The following is a 24,504-nucleotide window of genomic DNA, read 5'->3' as shown; positions in this document are numbered from 1 at the left end:
GGTTGGTCTGCCAGAGAGGGTAGGTGGAGCTAAGCGGCTGCTTTTCCGGTCTCTGCGAGTGTTGCGAGTAAACAGTAATCTACTATGGCTGAACAAACAAAGAAAAGATGGATGACTACAGATACAACTTCAAAAAGAAGTGAGAATCCAAAGAAAAAGAAAGCCAGGAAAATCAAATCGAGCTACAACGGTGGCCGGGACGTATGCACCCGCAATTGCATTTTATCACCATAAGGTGGCGCCAAATAGAACTAAACTTTTAAGTCATTTATTTCATAACAGCAGCACTGTGTGGCTTTATTTCCAAACAGCAGTACACTGAACTAAATTCAAATGCCTGTACGCTAAGATGTTAATCATGACAATGCTAACATTTGCTAATTAGCACTAAGCACAGATTACAGCTGAACCTGAGGGGATCTTCATCAATTTTACAGGTATTATGTTTTAAACCGAAGTATTTGACTCATTTTATCCTAATCACAACAGTTCTTACATTTCATCCTGAGGGGAAAATAAACGTCTGAATTCTGATTTTCCATCTTGTGGTAGTAGAGATATCCCAATCCCAATCCCACGAATTACACTGCCGTCCTTAAAGCGATGCTGCTAGCGTGCCGAAAACTTTCCAATTTTATGTTCCAAATTCAAATATTTAATAGAGTGATGGAGCTCTTCCTTCACTTCTTATCGTACCTCAGCAGATCAGTGCTGCTGTATTTCACACCAGCTGTCACATCGTATTGAGTCACTTTATCAGATTGAGTTGCTAATACATCACTTCAGGGCTCCTGATAAAGCTACTTCACTAACTTCCTGTTTTTCCCCCCCAGATACTTTTAGACGCCAACACCATTCAGCTGGGGAGCCTCCCGCTGGGCGTCTTCACCGCGTCGCCCCATCAGGTCTCGCAGGAACAGGAAGTATACGAGGTGTGCGTCTGTCCCAGCGGAAAGATCTACCTCTCCCCCGCAGAGAGCGGCTCCACATGCCAGGCCATGAGCAACATCTGCCTCTGGAGCTGACCTGGGAGCAGCGTCGGTGGTCGGGGGACAACTTGTAACATCTGCTCTGGAGCTGCTGAGATCAAGACTTCATTTGGCGGAGGGTGGGGCTCGAACTCTTCGCCGTCAGAGCTGTCTGAGCTCAGATTAGCACAGGAGCATCAGAGGCCGCTGCCTGCAGTGGTCTGTTAGAGGTCAGGACTCCTGTACGGCTGACAGTGTTTGATGAACAGCAGGCGGAGCAGCTGTCTGAAATCAGGAATATCACACACGAACAGGAACACTTCCACTTCCTTCTATTAGAGGACACGCCCTTTATTTTTCTACTTTAGGCTCCGAAAACAGACGAAGAAGAAGAATAGATGAGAGAAGGTGCCTTCAGCTTTGAAAGAGTCTAATTAAGACTTTATATTGAACCTGTCTGTGATTGTTTTTAAAGACACGTAAGCACAATTCTGTCATGTTTCTCCCCCCCAAAAAAAGATTTTTTTAATAATCTGAGTAGATTTTTTTCCACTCTGTCAACAGCTGTTTGGTTTGAAATTAAACATGTTTTTATGTGGCACAAATTGTGACTCATGTTAGTATTAAAGCTGCTGTTTTGAGGGAACAGTCTAAGGATCACAGGACTCCTCCGCCTTAAGGTAAATATCCTATCTTTTCTACTAGATCTTTAAAGTAATCATTTAGAAGATTTTCATGTAAATAAATGTCTGTTAAGTCTCTATCTATCACCGAATGAGGTAACACAATGGTGACTGAGCCTATGGCCCACTGATGACTTTTGCAGTATTACAGACTTTGTGTCTGGTGCAAATAAATTCACAGTAATCTACTATGGCTGAACAAACCAAGAAAAGATCAATGACTGCAGATACAACTTCAGCAACACTAGGTCAAAAACCTTTTGTGGGCAATGTGTTAAGAGGACTGTCCTTATGAGGCCAATGACAACGTGTTTGAAAGCAGGTGCGCGGTGCGGACATAGGTGAGGACAGCGGAGGAGCAGCCCCAACTACTCCCCGAACAAAGTATCCAGAGTAGAGATAGACCGATATGTTTTTTTCAGGGCCGATACCGATTATTAGTAGTCAAGGAGACCGATAACTGATATTTGAAGCCGATATTCATATGCAGTAAAAGTGAAAATATGGTTGTCAAAATTTTGAATAATACAAACTCCAACAATTAACTTTGTTTAAATGCCTTTAAGCATATGCATCAGAGCCAAAATAACCCAGTTTTAAATTGATCTCTTATCGGCCGTCGGATTAAAAAAATATATATATATATTTTTTTTTTAGATTAAAAAAGAATAAAAAAAAGGCCGATGCCGACATGCATCAAAATGCCGAATATCGGTGCCGATAATCGTCCCAGCCGATAATCGGTCTATCCCTAATCCAGAGCCGTATAGACAGAGAGTCGAGTCAGTGTCTCTCTACAGCCATGAAAGTACCGTCAGTCAGTCACATACAGACCCAGGTGGTCCCCCAGCAGTCTGACCTCGGCGGTCAGCCAAAAAAAAGTGAAAATCCCAAGAAACAAAGTCGACGCTCAGATGAAGGCAAACAGTCTTAAAAGCAAAGCGACCGTTAGCGAGGAAACTGTTTACTGTTTATCGCCATAGGTGCAGCCAAAGAGAACAAAACTGCGATTTCGAGATTACAACTTTAAACTACAACATGAAAGTTAGTTTAGTATCTTACAAAAAGGTCAGCAGATGGACTTTGCCTAGTTCTCATGTCATTATAACTGTTGACATTTCCTGTTTACCTAAGCACTTTAAAGGTCTTCATTCTTCGCCTTTAAAAGTCTCAACACAAAGTCAATTTAGAGCTTTAAATCTAATCACGTGATCATCCACATGAAAGAGACAAAAATGAACCACAATCCCATGACAAGTAGGAAAATTCTGTCAGCTTATGATCTGATCAAATGCTCTGAAAAAGCTACTTAATGGACCTATTATTAAAGCAAAATTAGTTCTAGATCTCTTTTTATGTTTTCATATTATAGATTTGGTATCTGCTAGCTAATTTAATTCTCTTTTAGAGTTATTCTTGCACATTAAAGCCGTGTGATCTGAACTTCTCTCTGCAGCAGGGCTTTGCTGTGGAGTTTGACACGAGAGGCTGGCTGACCTTGGCTCTGCAGCTCCGAGGGGGAAGGCAGGGAGCCATGTGTCAGCAGCAGGCCTGCCGGGGTGCGAGGGCTCGCTCCGCTTCCACTTCCTCACCCTCCACCATCGCCGCCGCCCTGCAGCAGAGCCAGGCCGGTCTGGTAAGAGACACGATGGCATCCTAACAGGAGATTACACGCTCAATGAGTTTTTGTGGCACTTTGCTGTAATTTCATGTTTCAAACATGTATCGAGAAATTTTGTTTGTGTGTGAAAATACAGCAGTGTCATCTATCAGTTATTCCATTCATCTTAAACTTCCGTTTCACAGCTGTTCATTGCACTGACCTTTGATTTACTTTGAAATATATCTCACAGGAAGCAAAGTGGAAGTGTTTTCCTCAAGGACTCCAAACTGCAGCTTCTAGCCTCGCCCCACAGACAGCCTGGAGCAGTCACTAAAAATGCATGTCTCAATATGTTGTGCAGCAGCTGTTTTATATTTTAACCACGTTTTTCTGGAACAAATTGATGAAACGAGTGAATCACGGTGACTTCTGCATCATTATGGTGTCACAATCTTTATAGGTTCAAAGTATTATAACACAGTAGAGAAAGCATGGTTGAACTATTACTTTCAAGCTGTTTCGCCGACACAAAAAGGTATACCGTAAAACCCGGAATAGAAGAGCAGTCTGTTTTGGGGGGTAAAAAGGTTATTAAAATGTTATTTCAACACTATTTCAATTTATTTTTAATTAAAACACATTCAAATCACAGCCTACCTTCAGGTTTCGCCATGTCGAGTTTGCAATCCTGCTAGCTAACGGTGTGGTAGCTAGCAAGAATGCGTTAGCGTTGATTGTTGTGAGGGGGGCGGCTGCACCTGTGATCGTGACGGTGCATGTGTGTGACGAAACTTTAACTAGATTATAGCGCCATCGTCTGGGTAAAATACCGTTGCAAAATAAAATACCTCAGCCTTTTTTTTAATTAAAAATGCGTCTTATAGACTGAATTTTACGGTACATTGAAGTAGAGCGGCAACTAACAACTCTTCATGATTACATAATGTGTTGACTGTATTCTCCGTTATAGTTTAGGTTGAGAGAATGTCAGAATAGGCAGAAAATCCATGTCAGAATTTCTAAAGGCCTAAACTGAAAATTATATAGGCTTGTTTTTTTGACCAATTGTAACAAAGATAAACCCAAATTATTTGGATAAATATGAAACTACAAAAAAATATTTTTTTGTTGTGTGAGAATCCTGAAAAACAGATTTTAACTATTATTGACTGAAAAAATGACGTCACAAACCTAAGGAGCCAATGCCGTTAATGGACGGGGTGATGCTATGCATATCATTATGTGTAACCTATGGCAACCACTTCGGCAATATGCGAGCCAGCTGTAATCGTCATCGTAATGTTCGCAAACAATGGCACGTATTTTGTTTTCGTGACGGAGGGGGCAGTTGGAAATTTGCATACTGGGCGGGGCCTATGCAGATTGGGGAATTTGTAATGAGGAAGGAGGAGGAGATGCCTTTGGAGGAGTTTTACAAGGTAATTAAACGTATTTTGCAGGTAATACATATCAGACACAATTTATTATTTCATGCAGAGTATTTTATATGTCTTAAAACATGACTGGAGCTGCTCTTTAATGAGCTAATTATGCAAACAAAAGCAACATAACATTGAAGCGTGTTGTTGTATTTAAAGAAGAATCCAGTAAAGTGACAGGAAGTTAATCAAAAGGTTAAGAAGATAAAATCACCAAGTTCAGTTTTACTTTTTGAAAAATAAAGATACAATACGAAGAATTCAGATGAAAGGTTTCGATTTTGAGACTTTAAAAAGACAATCACACCAACCGATGCAGCACAAAAAGAAGCAGAATTGACTCAAACACCTATAGATGCTGTGTGTTTCATTATTGCCTCTGTAATGTTGAGGCGTTTACACCTCCTGGTGCATTAGACAGGCTTTCCTTCCTTGGCCACAGGCGATCTGAAGTAGAGCCGGGCCCGAGCAGAGCGTTTGAGAGTCAGGGTTAAGAGCGGATATTATCGCAGCCGGCTGCTGCACAGTCACGGCCGGGTGCACATCACAAGATCTCTGCCTCTAATTAAGCCCAAAGTTGCCGTCAAACATCCAGATCAGACGCAACAGCTTCTTGTAGCTTTTGTGTTTTAATCTCATTTCCCTCAAAACATGTGGAATAGCTTCGAAGCAGCAGGACGGATTATAGAGATTTATTAATTTTCTGAATACAAAAAAGACTTTTAAGTGTTTTTAACTTTTTGTTTTGAGTCTTTAAAATGTTTGACGTCACCTGAGCAGATATTAGGATGGGAGCGAGGCTGTCAGTCTAATTCCAACTTATTTTGCTCAACAAATCTCCTAATTAACACAAAGTCGGCTCATTTGCATGACTTGTGGGACTTTTCAAAAAAGCGGCATCAACCCTCCAAACTAATAATCCACTCTGCACCATTGGCAGTGATACACAAACTCCATAGTAAGCAGGGAGGATGACAGGTGAAAGGCGCTGTTGACTTGCAAAAATGTAATAATCAGTTCACATTTGGGAGTTGGATGTTTTTGCTGCAGGCTGATTTTTCCATTTTTGCATTTCTGATGATGCTGAAACATTCACACAACAGGCAACAGATGCTGACGCGCTCAGGGATCGTGGCTGATTTGGATTCATGCCTTTATATATGCGTACGGTGATGAAAACAAAACGCGCATGATTTTTGTGGCAGGGTCCTTGAGAAGAGGATGCGCCAAAGCTTAAGTAGGAATTCAAATTGGTTTAAGAGCTGGTGAAAAAGTTTGAAATGATGCTCATTAGAGGCGTTGGTGTTAATCAGATGAAAGACATGCTGTGTTAATTCATGATTATTTAAATGTAATAATTGTATTTGCCTGTTTTCAGAGTGTGTCTTAACTTGTTGAATACCTGAGTTTAGCTTTGCATGCATAACATTTCCTACATTTTAATCCATTTTGCACTTATTAAAGTGGCAATCTTGAAGATCTGTTTCGTTCCCTTTGGCGGCACCTATGGCGATAAACAGTAATTGCAGGAGCACACTTCCCAGATATCCAGACAGGGCTGCATGCGTGATGTCCACGGTTGGCTCCGGTTGTAACTCTTGATTTTCCTCGCTGACGGTCGCTTTCCTTTTCAGACTGTTTGCCTTCATCTGAGCGTCCAATTTGTGTCTTTTTCTTTGGATTTTCACTTCTTTTTGAAGTTGTATCTGTAGTCATCCATCTTTTCTTTGTTTGTTCAGACATAGTAGATTACTGTTTACTCGCAACACTCGCAGAGACCGGAAAAGTAGCCGCTTAGCTCCGCCTACCCTCTCTGGCAGACCAACCACTGCTGGCTGATGGAAAACGCGTCACTAACTGGGCGCCGCTTGTGATTTTTTTCTTCTGCCTAACTACTAACTAAATCTTGACTTAACAGACATTTATTTAAATGAATATCTTTGAGATTATGACTTTAAAACAAAACATTTCTGTAGGTTTATTAGCTATATTTGGTGTAAGACAATTTAAGGTTTAATCTGCAGATAGTGGTAGGGTACAGTTGTTGAAGAAAGTCTCAAGATGAGATGGTGTGATCCATCCATCCATCCATTATCTATACCGCTTATCCTGTTCAGGGTCGCGGGGGACATGGTGTGATATTTAAGCCATGTGTTTAGGTTGCCCCAAAAACGCTGTATAAACAAACATGTATCTTTAAGATGTCCAGCTTCTCTTCCACCTACTAATTCTAAGCACCATCTCAGCTTATTAAGTGCCGTTGGATAACATGAGCCACATAATGAACCTGCGGAAGGAAATGCCATTAGCACAAAGTACACAATCCTCTAGTGTTCACAGTACATACCAATGTCACTGTCCATTACTTCAGTTTCACATTAAGCTGAAACATCTCTGTACATCAAGTTAGAATGAAACTGCCTTTTCTGTAGTTCCAGGTGCTGCAGGGGAAACGTGTACATGCAGCTCAGGACTTCATCTCATTGTGCCATACTGGTAGGTTTATGATTTTAATTTATTGATCAGAAAGTTGGGCAGGAACAAAAACAGTTTTCCACCATTTAGAAATTACTTTTTTGTATGAAAAAAAGACACGTTTACTCCCGATCCAAAACTGAGCCTGTGCTGCCCTCTACTGGCTAGTTTACCTAAAGATCATATGTTGGGAAGCTCAATCAACTGGAGCTGCCAGGTCAGAGCAAAAGGAGTCCCCAGGCCCATTGTTGGTTACTTCAGTTGCAAAAAATGTTAAATCAAAAAACAAATACCTCTAGAATGTAAAGTACGTCAAGGTGGATCCTGTTAAAGCTATAATCTGACAGCTGAAAGGGTCCAGTGCCAAAATCAAGCATCATCGACCAATCGCCAGTCACCGTCATTCACCTCGGGCTGCCTTCTTGCCTGGCGATTCTGGCTCGTATAGATAAGGCTGAATAACCGATCCTAGAGCAGCCATGTTTTCTACAGCTTTGCAGTGTGGGCCGCTCCCCCCGCGTAGGATCGCGTCACTCCAAATACTGTCAGCCAATCGTGGCTAAGGTCTGACCTTTGAATGACAAAACGGCTTGTGCGTTTCAGGAGGAAGGAGAGGCACCGAAAAATAATTGAATTCAAATGTGTACAATTTTGTAGTGATTCAGAAACACATTCAAATAATAGAAAATTGATCACACAGCTTAAATATACTTAGCTATATTCTTAGCTCAAAAAGAAATTGGCGTCAATCTGTATTCACTTGCACACACGTGGGTTAAAGGTCATGGTTAAACATGTAAGAATCTTTATTTGTTGGAATAAGAACAAAGGCTCCATGTGAATAACATAAGACACATCACCTTATAATAAATCATTGATTAAGAAATGTCATTATATAATAGATATTTAACTGTAATTGGAGAGAAGCATCATTTGTGGCAGGCAACTCGTATTAAGAGTATGGTGAAGAGTAAACATACTGATAATTATACTAATAAAGATTCCTGTAACTTTTTCATTTAAACTGCGACCAGCTGTTTGAGGCCCATTGTAATGCTATATTTATCAAACAATCTGATCTGTTAAGAATTAAAATACGTGATTAAAAAATTCTTCTCCTGCATACCGGTCGTATAAAACCTACATCGATCATTAATATTGACCCTCAGATACATATCTATCCTGCTATAACATCTTTGGCAGCGAGAAGTTTTTCATTCCTGTAATGAGCTCACATAAAACTTGAAATTTAAAAAATATATATATTAAAAAACCTTTGTTTCAATCCTAATTTTCTTCATTAATACCGTCGTCCCTTCTGAATCTACCAAAGCATTGGTTTCTATGGTGAAGGACACAAAGCTTTAAAGCCCTGTAGATATTATTGATTAATCTGTATTGGGCAGTATAAATGATATTTATTCAGAGGAGCAGAAGCATCTCGTTCCGCTCACTAGTAGTCGTTTCCTCTGAAAGGGCGAAAAGGTCTCCTGCTCCCAGCTGGATACCACCCATTATTGTACTCGTACCTGTAAACAAAAGATTAATTAGACTCACTTAGACAGCTTAAGCTACGTGTACCTTAAAAAACAAATGTGATTTTTAAAGCTGACTTGCGTAATAATCCATCCGTGCTAACCCTTACTGTTTTAATATCACACACAAGTAATCCAGGTTGCTAATCATCTTAATGTTGAGGATCAGTGACCAAAAAGATAATGGACAGTGAAAAAAAAAAGGTGTAATACCAAATTTGATAAACCATAAGATACCCCAAGGCATGCTCATTCAACCACTTCAAAGCTAACGATACCATTTGAAAGTGTTACAGGGTGATAGGCATAAATTCCAGGCTAAATGCTAATGCTACCTAGCTAAGGGTGTTGACTAGGAATTGGTTACCGGTAAATGCTCACATTAGCGATCGACAGCTAAGTCACAAAAGCTAATGTTAGCATTCAACCAACCCTTTGTTAATGTAGCCATAGCTAGCTAACATTACTAGCATGCCCATCATCATGTAATACTATCAAAGAGTATTATTAGCTGTTGTCTAAAGGGATCTAATGACTAATTATACGTGCTGCTTATTACTTTTAAAATAAAGCCAAAGTCCCTCTGGATTTTCATTCATCCATGTTTGTTCAGTTGTTGAAAAAATCCCTATAATTGTACAATTAACAACTTTAAACACACCGCAGTGAGACTGTGTAACAGCAGTTTAAGCTTCCCACACTGATGTTCTGCCATTAAATATAAACATTACAGCGACCGACACCTTTGAAAAGCCTGCTGTTGGTCAGTTTTTACTCCAAGCAGTCGATGAAAACTAGCAACAGCTCATTTAATGTAACGGGGCAACATTTAGGAGTCATGTTAATTTAGTTTCTTGCTGAGAATTACAGCTGAGATTGAATTAATCTTTGAATGCTAAGCTAATCACATCCTCTAACTCCACTCTTCGCTCCGTCCAAATTTACAGCTTTCTCAATGCAGACAGTGCAGGTGGATTAAACATTACAAGCTTGGCTTTTATTAAATTTAATGAGTTACATGTTGTAACTAAATCTTGGCAATTTCCCACAGGGCCCAGTTGTTCCAAGGTAACCTGATCAGATCAAATCTTAAGCATGGGGAGTGATAAAGAATGAAAGGATTCTGAAATGTAATTAGATCAGGGAATCTAGGTTTGGTTTCTGGATAAAACCGTCAGTATGTGTTTTAAACTTTTGAGTAGGATTGGGATACCTTTGATCCAAAACAATCGGGATTAGGCTGCATTTCAGGAACAAACTGTAATAAAACTTTTAATTGGTCAAATAATAATACGTTTTACTATGTATTTTACACTGTGGAGCTTTTTCTCCCTAGATTTTCTACTTGAATTGCTGTACTGCTACACTGACAAAGCAAATAAAGTACAGTAAAATTAAAGGATTTTTTCCCCCATAAAATAACCCGGTCAATATCAAACATGAAATATTTATCATACAGCAACTGTGAGGAACTTTCATTGGCCACAGTTACTTTAAATTAAAGATTTCATCTTTGATTTGGTGGAATATTTTATGGGGACAAAATTCCTTAGAAATTTTGAATTTTTCACAACCCCAATGTCCATTTTATCCACAGTATAAAGTACATGAAAAAATGTTTTATGGTTGACCATTTTCTTACATTTTGTTCCTAAAATGGCATATTTTTTTTGCTCAAATAACATATGACCAATAATGTTTACCTATTCCTTCAAACTGAACGTCAGATAAATGTACTCGCCTCATGTCCTCATCTTGCAGGTCGTCAGATCTCAGGGCATTTCTGGAAATGCCCATGCCTTGAGGAATCCTGTCCGGGTATCTCACAGCGATCTTGGCACCGTTCAGATCGAATCCCTGAAGAAACAAACATTAATTTTACACAGGAATAATTATCATTAGGATAAAACTGATGCTGTCATGGCAGAGGCTAACTCCTCATTATTCAAATTCATTCAACGTATTCACACTGCAGCCATTTTCCTCTGACGTCACGCTTGAGGTGGGAAGCTCGAATGCTTTTGTAATGCTGTACTGCTGCATTCCAGGTTGTAAGATCTAAGAATGAAGGGTATTTGACATGTAGTTATCATCTCAACACTTCCTCAACAGATCTGGAGGGAACATACCGACATCTGATAACTCATTAGCTATCATTCCACAACAGGTAGCTTTCCTTTCCGATCATGTAAAACGACCAACTGTTATTAGCTTTTAGCCACGTCCTAACCTACAATAAAATAAGTTAGTAGCTAACAATTGAATTGATAACATATGTCGTATATTCAAAGTTAATATGACTTAGAACAGAGCAGCAACATCATGACAGCATTTTAGCTTCCCACACTCAGCTTGACATCAGAGAACCATGGCTGCTGTCGATTGAACAATTAGCAAAGCTCTTTAAAACTAATGAAGTAGATTTGTTGCTAAAATGACATGAAACTGCCAAGTACAATGTACAAAACATGGCTTCAACATCTGGAGACAACTAGTAAAGTAGTAGTATTTAGCTGTAATGAAAATTCAGATATTCAGGGTTGCTGTCACTTAAAAGGCGGCAGTGTGTCACCACATTGTAATTTACGCTGGTTCATCAGAGTTCAGGGTTTCCTTACATGAAAGCGTCGGATTGCTTCATCACAATACTCTTGCTTTGTGTAGTTCACGAAGGCACATCGCTTGAAAGACAGAAGCTTCACACTATAGACGACACCGGCCCTGCAAGATAAGACCTGTGTTAGTTATCGCGTACAAGTGTTTGAATACAAAAGTTCAACTGTGGAAATTAATTTGAAGACAGAAAAAACCAGGTCGTGTCTCACGGAAACATACTTGTTAAACAGATGTTTTATGTCAGACTCAGTCACAGGGTGAAACAGGTTTCCCACCCAAATAGGAAACAGCTCCCTGTTGAAAAAAAACATGAAGACATTGATGCAGCAGATAAGGGCGCATGCTATGCAGACATTCTGGTTGTTATAGATAAACACCATCAGTCATGACAAAGTTTGAACTGCATGAAAGCGTTAAATGATTTCCTGCTCTCTGAGAATAAACTGTCTAATTAGACAAGACACATTACCAATAACTGTAAGTGTACGGTCTGTACTTAATTAAGCTTGTCCAATAAGATAGATTATGGTCCAACAGCGCTTCACATACAAAGACCAGAAGCTTTAGACAGCACCACATTTTTAACTATTTTTTTAACAACATAAATAAATGATGCAATATTAACCGTGTTAGAATTCCTAAAGAAACTGCATCACCATGTTTGCAAAGAACCTTGAAAACACACAGCCATAGAGCGTCTGCACCATTTGCCTTGACCAAGTAAAGAGCATGTTTAAGCAGAGACAGGACAGAGACTCTTGCGTCTAATCATCTCCCCCTGCTTGATAACACAGCCGCAGCATATCTGCAGAGAACTGGCGAGTCAGCATTCGGCAGACATCGAGTCTTATCACAAACTGAGCTGGTCCAAAGTACACAGTTTTTTTTCCTTCTCCACATGTATGCAGCCGTCACATTCTCAGTCTTGTTCAGGTGGCATCTCACCACCCGCAAGATTTCAGAGCGAGACTTTCTGTTTTTGTTCCTATGAGTCATTTCGACAACCAAATTAGTAAAAATAGGGCCCAGGTTTAAAATGACCTAACTTCTCCTTTAAGACTGGGAAGTTGGCGGTGTGACAGTATTCCTCCCAGGGCTTACACTCTAAAGAAATGAGAAGTAAGTAAGCTAACAGACTCCATACTCACTGTGGTTGGCGACGGTCATTATGGTTGGCGTTCATGCCCTGATAAGGATCGGGCTTTGGTTGACTCTGAACATTTGGCATATTCTGAATGGGGACTAAAGGTTTGTGTTGAACTGGTGCATTCTGGGACTGAAGAGGATGAAGCGCAGGGCTTGAGGCTGAAAGGACCGGAGAGACTCTGGAGACGCTCGCCGCTGAGAGGGCAGCGTTTTGAACAGGTCCTAAACACAAAGACCTTGTGTTATTATATGTGTAAAATTAAGTAACTGATGGAGTTTTGGTTTGTTGGGAATGGACTCTACACAGGTACAATATAACAAAACAAGGATATTGGCATTGCATCTGATGCATGGCAAACATCACTCACCTGGTTGATTGTTTAATTGGGACAGAACTTCTAGAGCCTTCTGCACCGTGCCGTGAATAATTAAAGCATTTGAACTCTGCTCCCGAGTGAAACCATACTCCTGAAACAAAGCACAAATCATCATCAATATCTCTGCAATACTCTTAATATAAATCAAATGAATTTGATTACAAAGAGTGCATCATTTTTGTTGACTACACACCATAAGTTGCGTTATCTGCACCCGCATCAGTTCCTGAGCAGCTTCTGCACACGAACCGTCCAGCGAGAGGACTTCCCTAAAGGCCCGAGAAGCCTCCTTGTACCTCTGGAACAAGAGAGAGACTCTAAATCAAAGGTGGGCTCATTGACCGTCATGCTGCTGGACTAATCAGCCCGGTTATTAATGTTTACACTAACACCTAGCCAAAACAACTCTCAGTAAATAATGAGGGCCTATGGAGCTCAGTGACACTTGGATTTGATTCAGTGGTGTTGCAACAAGGCCAGAGTGATCAGAGTCATTGCAGCCATAAACAGCGAGTAAACAAAGCAACACTTATGAAGAATGACTTGAACTTGGAAGCTAGTCACACACTGATGAGGAGGGTTGGATCATATTTATGGGCGTTATTACTAATATTCACTCGACTATTTACCTTTAGACCGGCCAGCGCTCTGCCCTTCCTAAACAGACCTTTAACCCAGCCTGGACACATGCTGAGGGATAATTCTGCGTCGGTCAGCGCTTTCTCATACTCGTGCATCTTTTCAAAACAGAGGGAACGATTGCCAAACAACCTGCAACAGAAACAACAAGTTCAAACAATGCAAAAACAATGTCAGTACGATCAGTGTATTAAAGGAGCAAAATGTGTTCTCACTTAAACTCTGTAGGGTTGAATTTAATTGCATCTGTAAAATACTTCACGGCCGTATTAAAGTCTCCAGCGCTGGCAAACCTATTTCCTGTATCTATGAGGAAAAAAATTACAATTAAAATGTTTCTACAAATCTCTGTATCTGTGCATGAGATAAATCAAAACTTACTTGCAAGGTCGGTACTTATTTTTCTGTTATCTTCAACAGTAAGGCTGCTGCTCGCGACACAATCCTGTTCACACAAGAGAAATGAGATGAGAAACCTGATCCCATATGCCAAAATGCAAGTAATTATCACTGTATAACTGGGAGTCTACACAGGCAACGTGTTTGATGCGTATTTTTGACAAGCAATGCTGCAGTAAGCAGCGCGGGAGACGGGCGTGATGCGCGCGCGATTTTCTGCTGCTCCGTTCGCTTTACGCGTCAAGCCTATTTCTCCCAGCTGCTGCGCGTCAGTGAAGAAAGCCATTGACTGCTACGTAATTACACACCCACATCCAAGTGATCCATGTTAAACGATGCGATCTCTTCATTACGGCCAACTTCGATTTTAGTTTCCTGTTGAAGCTTTTGATCGGCTAGATGAGCAGGCAAGAACATCTGGGTATACCAATCCTATTAATTAATCCTCATAAGCCTTCTACATCCTACAGAAATACAGAATTTATGCACAATTAAGAAGTAAGTCTACCCATAATTCTGTAGTGAGTAAATTATTATTTGGCACAATAATAATAGCAAAATACTTTGGCCAAAATGTAGTATGCCAAAAAATATCCGGGTGTCGTACTGATTTGGAAAAAATCTCCAGTATGCATCGGACCATTCTACCTCGCCTACTGTATCCCACAATGCAAAGCGCTGGAACGTCATAACAGCAGAATGGGGCTTCCAAAATCGGAAACTGGCGTTGCATGCGGCATGAATTTGAACAGCTCCGTTCTACACATTACCGCCAAACCCAGTATGTAGCATCCGATTTCGAACACAGCGTACAAGTGGGTTGCAAAGTTGTCTTCTACAGTTTCTGGCAGACTGCAAACTTTTTAGCGTCACTACCATCCCTATTTAAGGCCAGAAATTCCAGCCAGAGACTCATCTTTGCTGTAGTCGCAGCCGGAGTAGATTACACAACAGATGCTGCGGTGACGCTTACGTTGGTCTGACGCGACAGTGTCGGTGTAGATCCCCAGTTATGGTCAACCTGTAGTCATACGATTTTAATCATCGGACTCACCTCTTCAGCCGTTGGTTTTTCATTAGGTTTCTTAGGGGAGGTTTTAGGTTCTTCTTTAAGTGGGCTCTTTTTCTCCTTCTTGTCAAGTTTGGGATTCTGCTCCAATTTACGCCGGGCTATATCAGCTGCTTTACTCACAAATAAACTCGACATATCCAGCTCCTTCAGAAAAATAACAGAAACAAGATGTCATCTTCCTAACGGGTCACGGCTTACAGAACAGAAGAGTGGTCTTACGTTTTAATCTGTGGGGGAAACATCAAGCAGAGCACAATTTTAAACCATGAATGATAAGTAAGTACCTCGATGGCACCCGAATCAATCTCGCTGTCACCATCGTCATCACTGGATGCTTCATCACTACTGTCACTGCTGTCTGTATCTTTTGCTGACGCCAGCTGTTTATCAGTTGAATTGAACCCATTATTAACCTGTTTACTCTCCTCCTTTGAAAAAGAAAAGAAAAATATTAACGATACGAGTGTTGAAAGCTGATTATATGCAATACTTTAAGATGCTGCACAGATATGAGGATTACATCATCATTCTTTGCAGGGTTCTGTTTTTCCTTCTCCATCTTCTCTAGACGCCTTTTCTCCTTTTGTTTCTGTTGGACGAGAACACACACAGTGAAATTTAATGTAAACGGTTGATATTCTAATTATTAAACTTATTGGAAACAGCTGAATTAACCTGTTTTTTAAGTCGCTTCCTATCAGCCTTCCCTTTGTATTTTTTCGCCTCTTGTAATAATGTGCCTCTTCTCTCCGTATCCTAAAACAGCAGATTATTTTTTTAACGATTTGGACTCACTGAATCACTTCACACCACCATGATCTTCTCATCTTTCTCGACAGGGTAGACATAATAAAAGTGAACTTACACTCTCCTTGTCTTTCACAGAGGGTGGGTGAGGGAGGTCTGCACTTGTAGTGAAGTAAGGCACTGGATACACAGAGCTGGTCGGCCTTGTATGGTTCCCCGTAAAACTTCTCAAAACATCACCGCTCCGATCAGATCGCCTTGGGTATTCCTCGGGATTGGTAGGATCATTTGACCAGTCTTCAATATGGAAAATCTCCTGGTTTCCCTCCTCTAGCTCGGCTACATTGTCCATAAAAATGAGAGAAGTTGCACAAATACATTAAACTCTGTTTAAACTCTTGCATTATGTCATGTAATTTCAGAGAAACACTCAAACTGAATTTGTGCGTGCAGAAAGTATGGGACCTTAATTCTTCTTACCAAGAAGGCCAAGTCTTACTATCCGTTGAAAACTTGGATTTCCGTCAAACATACCCAAAACCCTAGACTACGAGAAAGAGAGGTTTAAATAAGGGTTCCACATACGTTCTTACAATCACCACATTTTCTTAAACTAACCTGTGTGCCAGTGCCAGACCTTCCAGTTGCAGCGAGTTTACAGACACTGACACAGTGCTATGTTAAGTTTCACTTTCCTCTACCCACGGTAAGCTGCCTCACTGAATCATCGTGAGCAAACAAGATACCGCCCTTGCACTGGATACTGAAAGTAACTTGGTTTTATATTTCTGTACAAATTAACATCAACCTTTAAAGCAGCCTGCAGCAGAGGGGTCATTAAGTACACGATATCAGCAGCAGCTATGTCAATCACATATTTACAAGGTAAGAAAAAAGGCATAGCAAGACAAGCATGTAAACAAAGTCAGGGTTATGTTTTTGTTTCTGGGAGGGCCAAGGAATAAATCACAGTGGTACAAAGTTTATGTTCCAGCCTACATAATTTGAAGATGTATAAAGATCTCTCGACTGCTTTTTAAAAAAAATTAAGATTCATTAAGATTGCTCTACCAGAAGTGTGCCATGCAAAATCAGCATGCAAACTGCACAAGCAACAACTTGAGGCAGCTGTAAAAGGTCGCCAATAAAAGAGAACCATGTGTCTAGTTATTTTTTTCATACAACACATTTGGAAGCAATGGCTAAAACAAAAATTATTAGAGCCCACAAATCTAGTGAATAATTCCAAGTGTCACTTGATGAGTCATCCTAAGTAAACATGGTAAAGTCGGGCTGGGCAATATGACAATATATTTATATCGTTAACACAATATAAAAATGTCTACCGTGTGTTTTTCTATATCGTCTCCATCGTGATGTCACAAAACCAGCGGCTGAACTGCTTTATGGCGAGTTTTGCGTCGTTTTCACAACACTTTACGTTCTAATCCTTGCACGTGGGACTGAACCTGGAACGAACCATAGAGGGAGGCACTGTAACATGGACATTAACATGCAGAAATATAAAAGGACTCTGTACATTTATTTATCAAGTAATTAATTAATATCGACTTATTATTTGTTAAATTACCAGAAAACATGCAACATCGTTATTGAGATATGAAAAATCCAATATCGTGATAAAGGATTCTGGCCATATCGCCCAGCCCTAATATCTAGGTAAAGATTTCTTTACTGCTTGTGATGTTTTTCATCAATATTTTTGTGAGATTCCCTATATTGTTTGTACAAGGTGCTCTATTAGAAGTGTGGGCAAAATAATGTGCAAAATCAGCATGCAATATGCACAGGCAACAACATGAGGCAGCTGTAAAAGGTTGTCAATAAAAGTAAACAATGTAAAGACAAACGCAGGAAAGAAGGCTCTGTCACTGTTTCATGCTGCATCTGTCATGAGCTCCGGTAAAAAGAAATTCGGCGCGTTTGTTCTCAATGAAAACACCGTGTATAATAAAAATGAAATGTGCTCTTATACAGCATAGAATTGGCTTTATTTGCCCGATCAGAGCAGAAAAAATTTACTGACTTACATTCTGTAAACATCACCATGCTACTAGGGTCTTAGAGAGCTTTCAAAGCAATATCAGTGGAAGATCATTTGTAGCGTTGCAAAGCTAGCTAACAAGCGTCTTATGGTGTTAAAACGCCATTTAGCTCATTGTTTAATGAGAACTGGCGTAAGTTACGCACGCGACGTCAATCACATTTCACACTGTAAGGTAAACAGGAAGTGAGAACGTGCACTGTTTTAAGCGTTTTCAAACGTACAGATTAAAGTCTCATGACTCCATTAATAGCTTAAATACGACTACTCTTACACAGGGGCATGTCAGCATCATATCCGTGTTAGCTGACGTTACATTATCGATACTAAAGAGCCAACATGTGGGCGCTTCCTTGATGTCTTCCCTTTTGTGCAAACACTGACTGAAGAAGGAAATCTGTACTTACGAAAATAGGATGCTCCGGAAACTCTGTAAAAAAAAGGAAATCAAGAAGTCATCATTAAATGTTCCACTGTAAATAGAAACAACACACTCAGGAAGTTGCGAGCAAGCTAGCATTAGCTGTTTGGCTAAAGTAGCCTCTAACTTCTCATAAGGATAAAAGAAGCATTTCACCTACCTCTGTCGTCTTCATATAAATCCATGTTAGTAATAACTGCCCTCGCCACGCACCATACACTCGTATATTCAAGCTAAATGCACACAAACGTGCATTAACTTCTCACTAACATTAGCAGCTCGTAACTTTCGCTGCGCTCATGTTGTTTGCGCGCTCTCAACTAGTTTAATAACGCGACAACGGACGCAACTTTGCTTTCATTGAACGCATGCGCACTGTGACACTTCTTCCAGGCAACGGTCCTCTGCTGCCCCCTGCTGGATGTATGTTCGTACGGCCGCACTCCATTATAATTTTTACAGTATACAGTATAAATTATGTTTCGGAATGATTTCAGGCAGAAAACAACCTGTAGTTTAAAACGACCACAAGTGGAACCATAAACGCAAAAAATGTAAATATTGAAAGAAAACAGCTGAATGTGGAAATGATTCTTTTTTTATACCACTTATGTTGTGTGCTTCTTTCCCCAGAGTCACCTTTCCCGTCCCACAACATTCAATATACAGTAAAATAACAAATTAGAAGATGTTCAATCAGTACATTTATGAACATGGCATGGCACATCCAAAAAATCAGATAGTAGTCAGCACATTGTTATGTGAATAAAGCAAAATATAAATATTTAACAGCATTTGTTCCAAGTACCGTTATTGACGTCATCGCTGCTCCCATGCATAGTCCATGTGCCTTTAGAATTCACATATTGCTAAAGTAGTCTGTGTTTAACAAAATGTTATAATCAAAATATCTTATTACAATTATACAAAACCTGTACTTTCAGTAACTTGTTGATGTAAAACTATAAATTGATTTAATATAACGGACCCTCCTCATAAAAGGCATTGCAATACAAGATTTAAGGTGTCCCTGTTCTTTCACAAGAGACCTAAAGTGCAGCTGCAATGCTAGCTTACTTTTAACTCAAGGAGCGGCCATCTTTGGTCAAGTGGGTAGACCAAATCTGGCCTTATAGCTTCGACTTTGAGTTTAAAGGTCAACCCTGAGTCACACACTCTCAAAGGCTCATCAGTTACCACCTTTAAGAGTTACAGGAGGAAAGAGCCTTCAGTAAAGTCTGGATTTTAGCTTAAAGTCTTAGGAAACTTCATCAACCGTCGCTTGTTATTCTGCAGTCCTTCCGTGGCGTACAGAAAAGGCAATGAGTCTGTGATAAACAGCGCCAAGGAGGATAATTGACCCCACCACCATGCCACAGATTAGACTGAAGGCCCAGCGGGGTCCCAGGATGGTATAGACCTGAGAGACGAAGACTGGGCCCAAAGTCCGCGCCACGCTGCCAGAGGCTGTCAACCACCCCATGTACACACCCTGCAGAAAAACAACAGAAACATCCACATTTAGGGTCCTAAAAGATGCTCTTCATTTTATGAAATTACAAGTAAAACAGAAATTTGAGGAATTATTTGTATTTGGTAAAACTGCACTACTTTCTTCTTACCTGAGGTTTGGGTCCGAGGATTTTGGAATAGAGTGTGTATGACATCACGTTGCAGGCCGGGTATCCCACCCCGATGAGGATGTCGCCTGAGATAAACTGGGCTAAATGGATGGCTGGAGTATACTGACACCAGGTCTGTTCGTATGGGCAGCCAGTTGGCTCCAAAGAGCTGTTGGAGCCTAACGTGGCAGCAGACACCTGACTGAGCAGAGAGTTGTTTTTGAGGTCTGTATTTTGAAAAGAAAAGCAGGACATGAGTACTTGAAGTTTCCACCAGAGTGCTTTTTTTTTTTACAGGTATCAAGTGTGGCATTCACAGTGCATACCTGCCCACTGGATTTTAGGGTAGTGATTCCCCCATGGAAGCAGAATGAAGAAGCCACAGAATATAATGGCCAAGCCTGCTAGCAACACAGGGCGATCCCCGACCCTAGAAGGAAAAAAACATTCTTCTTGATTAACCACTGAAGCTGGAGTATATTCTTAACTTCATTCATACATCCATGAGGAGAGGAGAGGAGGGGGTACCTTTGAGAGGCCACTTTTACAACAAGAAAAACGAATATGGATTCAAATCCAATGCAGCAGATGATGATGCCGTTGTATAACACGGCTTCTTTCCTCGTCCAAGCGAACATGTCCATGGACAAAGGGGTGGCAATTCTGAAAAAGGAGAAAAATACACACATTACAGGAGGAAGTAGCAACAAGTTTCTTTGTTATATTCCACCTCAGTAATGAAAGACGTACGTCTCAAAGACAGCGAAGATGAACATGACAGAGAAGAGGAGGAAGTTGGAAGTCAGGACCGCGACCTGATCGATGCTCCCCTCTGTTTCTTCACTCAGGTATTCTCCATCTACAGGGAGGGGGAAAATGATTCAGGCTTTAAATAAAAAACAAAAACATATATCTAATAATGAGAAGTATGGATGTTGTTTAATAACTGTCTTATTTTTGAGAAATACCTTCCGATGTGTAGTTGATGGCTCGAAGGTGTCTTCCATGGTCATCAACACGATGCTCTCTGTTGAACACAATCCCAGCAGACACGTTAGCCATTTAAAGGGCCAGTTTGCCGATTTTCAACCTCTATTATGGGGAGTTAATGCCATTATGGTCGGAAAAAATGCAATTTGGCTCTGTGCCTTTGGAGGACGCTATCCGCTTCTCCAATGGGCCCTGGAAAACTACACTACGTAAAACACGTCATCTGGCAGAGGCCAGGGAGCTTGCTAAATTACACTTCTTCAATCCAGGACGGCCGCCTCCGATGTCATGTCTCATTCAAAATCGTCAGGTTTAAATGTAGACTGCAGACCTGAAGATTTTTTAGATGATCCACCGGTATATTCTCGTCATATTTCAGATTCTGTGCCGCTCTGAGCCATTGCCTGAAGCAAAACAGTAGTATTTCACTCTAGCATCTCTCGCTGGGCCGTTCCTTTCAGAGGGAGGGGCGTAACGCACGCTGGGTGTGCGTAGGAATGTTGAATAGGTGAAACCACAAGCTGTTTGTACAACTTTCTCCACAGCTATGGCGCATTTTCAAATACTACTGCTTCTATCGATTACAGAGAACACCAGCTTTGACTGACAGTGGCTTTTTCCAGGGGCGGACTGCTCCTTTAAGATATAAAATACTGAACAAAAACAGACAGGAGTGTAGTTAAATCCAAGGATCTACATGATTGGTTTCAAACAGAACAAGTAAAAAAGACAAAAAACATCAGAATTGCTATCAAAAGTGTGTTTGTGTACATTTTGGGGAAGCCTCACCTCAGCAAGAAAACAACCAACAGGATGTTGATGACGCCAAAAGCTGCAGCCAGCAAGGCAGGAGCTGTGTACATGTTGAGCTGCAGGTCTATGAATTTTACTGTGACACCTTGCTCGCCAATGAATGATAAGCATGCCTGCAGAGCTAACATATACAAACATATGCAAATGTCAAACCAACAAACAAAACTGTTTCATTGTGGTTTTTCTCTCCTTACAGGCCTGATTTACATAATATGAATAAACCTTTACCAGGTCCGAGGATGAATCCCAGGGCCTGACAGGCACTCATGTTGGCCATGGCACTGGTCCTCTCCTTCAGTGATGTCGCCCCAGCTACATAAGACCTCACCACGGCCACATTACCTGCCATGAAAGGACCAAAGTGTGTGACACAGATCACATCATTTATCAGCAAATCAAATGCAATGGCATTAATCAGAAGGACATTTATCACCTGCTCCAAAGCCCACAAAGGCTCTAGACATGAGGACGTGGAACTTGTTGTTGGTTTTGGGCAGGTATGCATAGGCGTAGTAGATGTTGGCTGACAGGTTGATGAAGATGGAGCACACCAGAGGCTCCCTCCTCGGCCGGTGGTTGGACCAAAGGCCAAACGTGGGCGAGGCCACCACCTGACCGAGACCGTATGCCGCCACCACCCAGCCCAGGAAGCTGGCATTCGCGCTCCCATCAATCTGCAAGACACAACAATAAAAACGGTTAAAACATGAGCACAAGAAGACCACACAGAATCCAATTACTGATGCATACAGTGGCATTTGACACACAGAATTTTACTAACTTACTTTATTCCACAGACTCCTTTTTCCCCACTTCCTTTATCTATTAATATCCTCTTTTGCTTGTTTGGTCTGTGCTGTTTATTTTGTTTACCTAATCAATATGTTTTTCAACTTTAAAAAAGTAAATGTACCTAAAGGAGTCAATTAAAGCTCAAATAAAAAAGGTACATGATACATACCTTTTGCAAATAGGGCCAGAGTGACGTCATGACAATAGTGAAACCTAAAAGGGCACATTAAACACAGATGGTAGACATATTGTTTTTTAATTATATTATGCTAAACAGTAAAACACACAGGGGTTTGGTTCTGCATGCATCTCAGACTGGGGGAATATGTTTTGCCAATCCAAGTATCCCATAACAAGGTTTGCCATTTGATTTGTCTTGCTGGATGGATATTTGATGTTTTTGTAAGGGACACTGATTCAAGACAGCTACACGGCAGTTTACTTAATAATGTGTCATTACCAGTGCATGGAAGAAACCCTTTAACCATACACATACAACCAGTTAAAAGTCTCAACTTTGCAAGACTTAAAAATCCCTGTTACTTATGGGCATCCTCACCTACACTACTGAGAAACATTGTGAAGTACATGACTCGGATTGACCTCCACCGACTCTTGTAATCCTCATCCCGAGAGTCAACACTGCAAGGGAAGAAGACAAGTACAGGTGCTTTTATGTTCCTGGTGTATTCATTCAGACATGACACAGATATGACATGGATTCCATACAGTAAAGGGTTAAAACTACTAATGCTGTCTGTTTGGCAAACAATGCACTTGTAACCTTCCTGCTGAATTTTAACCCTACATCAGGTTACAGTGGCTACTTCGTCAACTTAAATGACTACTGAACCCTGTACTCACCTGCATGCATCATCCCCGAGCAGTGGAGTGGTATCGTCAGAGTCAACAAATTGAGACATTTTTGCTAAAAACAGCAGCCCAGCAAAAATATTACGCTGCCTCGGACTTTGAACTGTTTTGTCAAGTCGCCACGTATCCGAGGGTCAGTGAACTACACTGCTAACGTTAACTACAACTCCACTGAAAAGCTAGCTAGCTACAGTATAAGCTAACGATAGGAAGTCAAACTACAGTTGCACATTCTTACATTTACGTTAGCCTAACAGGATAATACCACACATAATGTAAAGTACTTTCCAACCGACGGCAAAGTAAATTAACCAAAGCACGTTACAAAGCGTACAAAACTGGACTATGATACTGGAGACAGCTTGTGATGATTACGGTAGAGTAAAGTTCGCGTAAACATGATAACTTCCTATTTAGCTTTTCAAAATAAGATAAACATAATTAAATAACACTGGGTTATTCTTTACTTTTAAACTCAACTGCCTAGAGCTTAATACAATCTTTCTTTTTTTTTTTAACTTAGTTTGTCATAATAAATACTTAACAGGTTTAAGAACTTAACGTTCAGACTTTCAACAAAAACCAAATACACGTATTTATTTTGAAGCCATGTCAGCCATTGATGACACAACATCCGGGCCCCACTACTGTTCACTGTTAATCTTGACATATCGCTCTCACGTGAGAATCCACAAACCACATAAACACCACTTTTTTGCACATCCATCACATCTGCTCTAACATTGTCCACCAGCATTTTAGTTAAAAGATGTAAGACGGGATCATTTAGAGTCTAAATGATGATCCCTCTAAAACGGTATCAGAATATTTTTGGATGTAGAAATGTATAAGTACATTTCATGAAAATGTGTGTACCAGGAGTTGTGTAGCCTAATTTAAAGCAGTATTAGTATTAGTATTAATATTAGTGAGTATCCCAAAATGTAAAAAATACAAAAAATATATCAGTGGGCATCAAAATGTCTTTAAATCACATCCATCTACTCTTAAATATTATAGGCTATCGGCTGAAACCGAAGTAAATACAGGGATACAAAATGACACACAGGTTGTATTCATATTGGACAAAACGTAAATCATCGAGGTGACTTATCTATTTTGATCTTGGGTCAGGTAGGCTTCATATTTGACATGTTAGGTGTTGTTAAGTATAAAAATTAACCTGAATTGTAAGTCCCACAAACTCTCTTCTACATTTCCTATATGGG

General features: G+C 40.4%; 3 protein-coding genes across 7 annotated transcripts in view; 1 reads left to right on the top strand and 2 right to left on the bottom strand.

Moving 5' to 3' along the window:
• The window catches only part of LOC138600936 (zeta-sarcoglycan-like), a 33,332-nt gene extending 32,307 nt beyond the window's left edge, over positions 1-1,025 (top strand). Inside the window, exon 6 of the mRNA XM_069672490.1 lies at positions 834-1,025. Coding sequence (XP_069528591.1) covers positions 834-1,025 — 192 coding nt within the window. The remainder of the gene's footprint in view (positions 1-833) is intronic.
• Positions 1,026-7,939: 6,914 nt separating this feature from the next.
• LOC138600798 (tetratricopeptide repeat protein 31-like) lies at positions 7,940-18,492 on the bottom strand. Of its 5 annotated transcripts, none has more exons than XM_069672304.1 (19): positions 18,346-18,492; positions 18,172-18,194; positions 17,046-17,168; positions 16,180-16,246; positions 15,818-16,038; positions 15,628-15,708; positions 15,473-15,541; positions 15,237-15,380; positions 14,935-15,096; positions 13,863-13,926; positions 13,697-13,787; positions 13,472-13,613; positions 13,036-13,140; positions 12,834-12,933; positions 12,468-12,687; positions 11,539-11,613; positions 11,322-11,424; positions 10,445-10,560; positions 7,941-8,697 (listed from the first exon to the last, which is right to left on the bottom strand). In XM_069672304.1, the coding sequence occupies exons 4-19, from the start codon at positions 16,229-16,231 to the stop codon at positions 8,622-8,624; spliced, it is 1,821 nt and encodes a 606-aa protein (XP_069528405.1). In that variant the 5' UTR covers positions 16,232-16,246; positions 17,046-17,168; positions 18,172-18,194; positions 18,346-18,492; the 3' UTR covers positions 7,941-8,621. The 5 variants fall into 5 exon arrangements, with proteins under 5 accessions (XP_069528408.1, XP_069528405.1, XP_069528407.1 ...); XM_069672306.1 differs by having other exon boundaries at positions 16,180-16,241; XM_069672302.1 differs by lacking the exon at positions 17,046-17,168.
• Positions 18,493-18,795: 303 nt separating this feature from the next.
• On the bottom strand, positions 18,796-23,619 carry mfsd8 (major facilitator superfamily domain containing 8). Its single transcript, XM_069672329.1, has 12 exons — positions 23,267-23,619; positions 22,962-23,044; positions 22,572-22,615; positions 22,044-22,284; positions 21,839-21,952; positions 21,587-21,731; positions 20,776-20,834; positions 20,558-20,666; positions 20,336-20,470; positions 20,134-20,237; positions 19,808-20,034; positions 18,796-19,677 (listed from the first exon to the last, which is right to left on the bottom strand). Exons 1-12 carry the CDS (start codon positions 23,323-23,325, stop codon positions 19,471-19,473), a joined length of 1,527 nt encoding a protein of 508 aa, XP_069528430.1. The 5' UTR covers positions 23,326-23,619; the 3' UTR covers positions 18,796-19,470.
• Between the last annotated feature and the right edge of the window lie 885 nt (positions 23,620-24,504).

This window comes from Semicossyphus pulcher, unplaced genomic scaffold (genome assembly GCF_022749685.1).
Source record: "Semicossyphus pulcher isolate SPU_LCO1_2020_fin unplaced genomic scaffold, fSemPul1.0.p SCAF_21, whole genome shotgun sequence".
Lineage (NCBI taxonomy): Eukaryota > Metazoa > Chordata > Actinopteri > Labriformes > Labridae > Semicossyphus > Semicossyphus pulcher.
Note: the sequence above shows the minus strand (reverse complement) of the source record. Positions and strands in the feature narration are given on the sequence as shown.

Excerpts from the sequence above, each read along its gene's own strand:
- mfsd8 (XM_069672329.1), bottom strand. The coding sequence starts at position 23,325 with ATGTCTCAATTTGTTGACTCTGACGATACCACTCCACTGCTCGGGGAT. Across the intron at positions 20,471-20,557 it reads ATCTTCGCTGTCTTTGAGAC|AATTGCCACCCCTTTGTCCA; the intron begins GTACGTCTTTCA and ends CTCCTTTTTCAG. Across the intron at positions 20,035-20,133 it reads CCCTAAAATCCAGTGGGCAG|ACCTCAAAAACAACTCTCTG; the intron begins GTATGCACTGTG and ends TTCAAAATACAG.
- LOC138600798 (XM_069672302.1), bottom strand. The coding sequence starts at position 18,370 with ATGGATTTATATGAAGACGACAGAG. Across the intron at positions 12,688-12,833 it reads CCAATTAAACAATCAACCAG|GACCTGTTCAAAACGCTGCC; the intron begins GTGAGTGATGTT and ends CTTTGTGTTTAG. Across the intron at positions 11,425-11,538 it reads ATAAAACATCTGTTTAACAA|GGCCGGTGTCGTCTATAGTG; the intron begins GTATGTTTCCGT and ends CTTATCTTGCAG.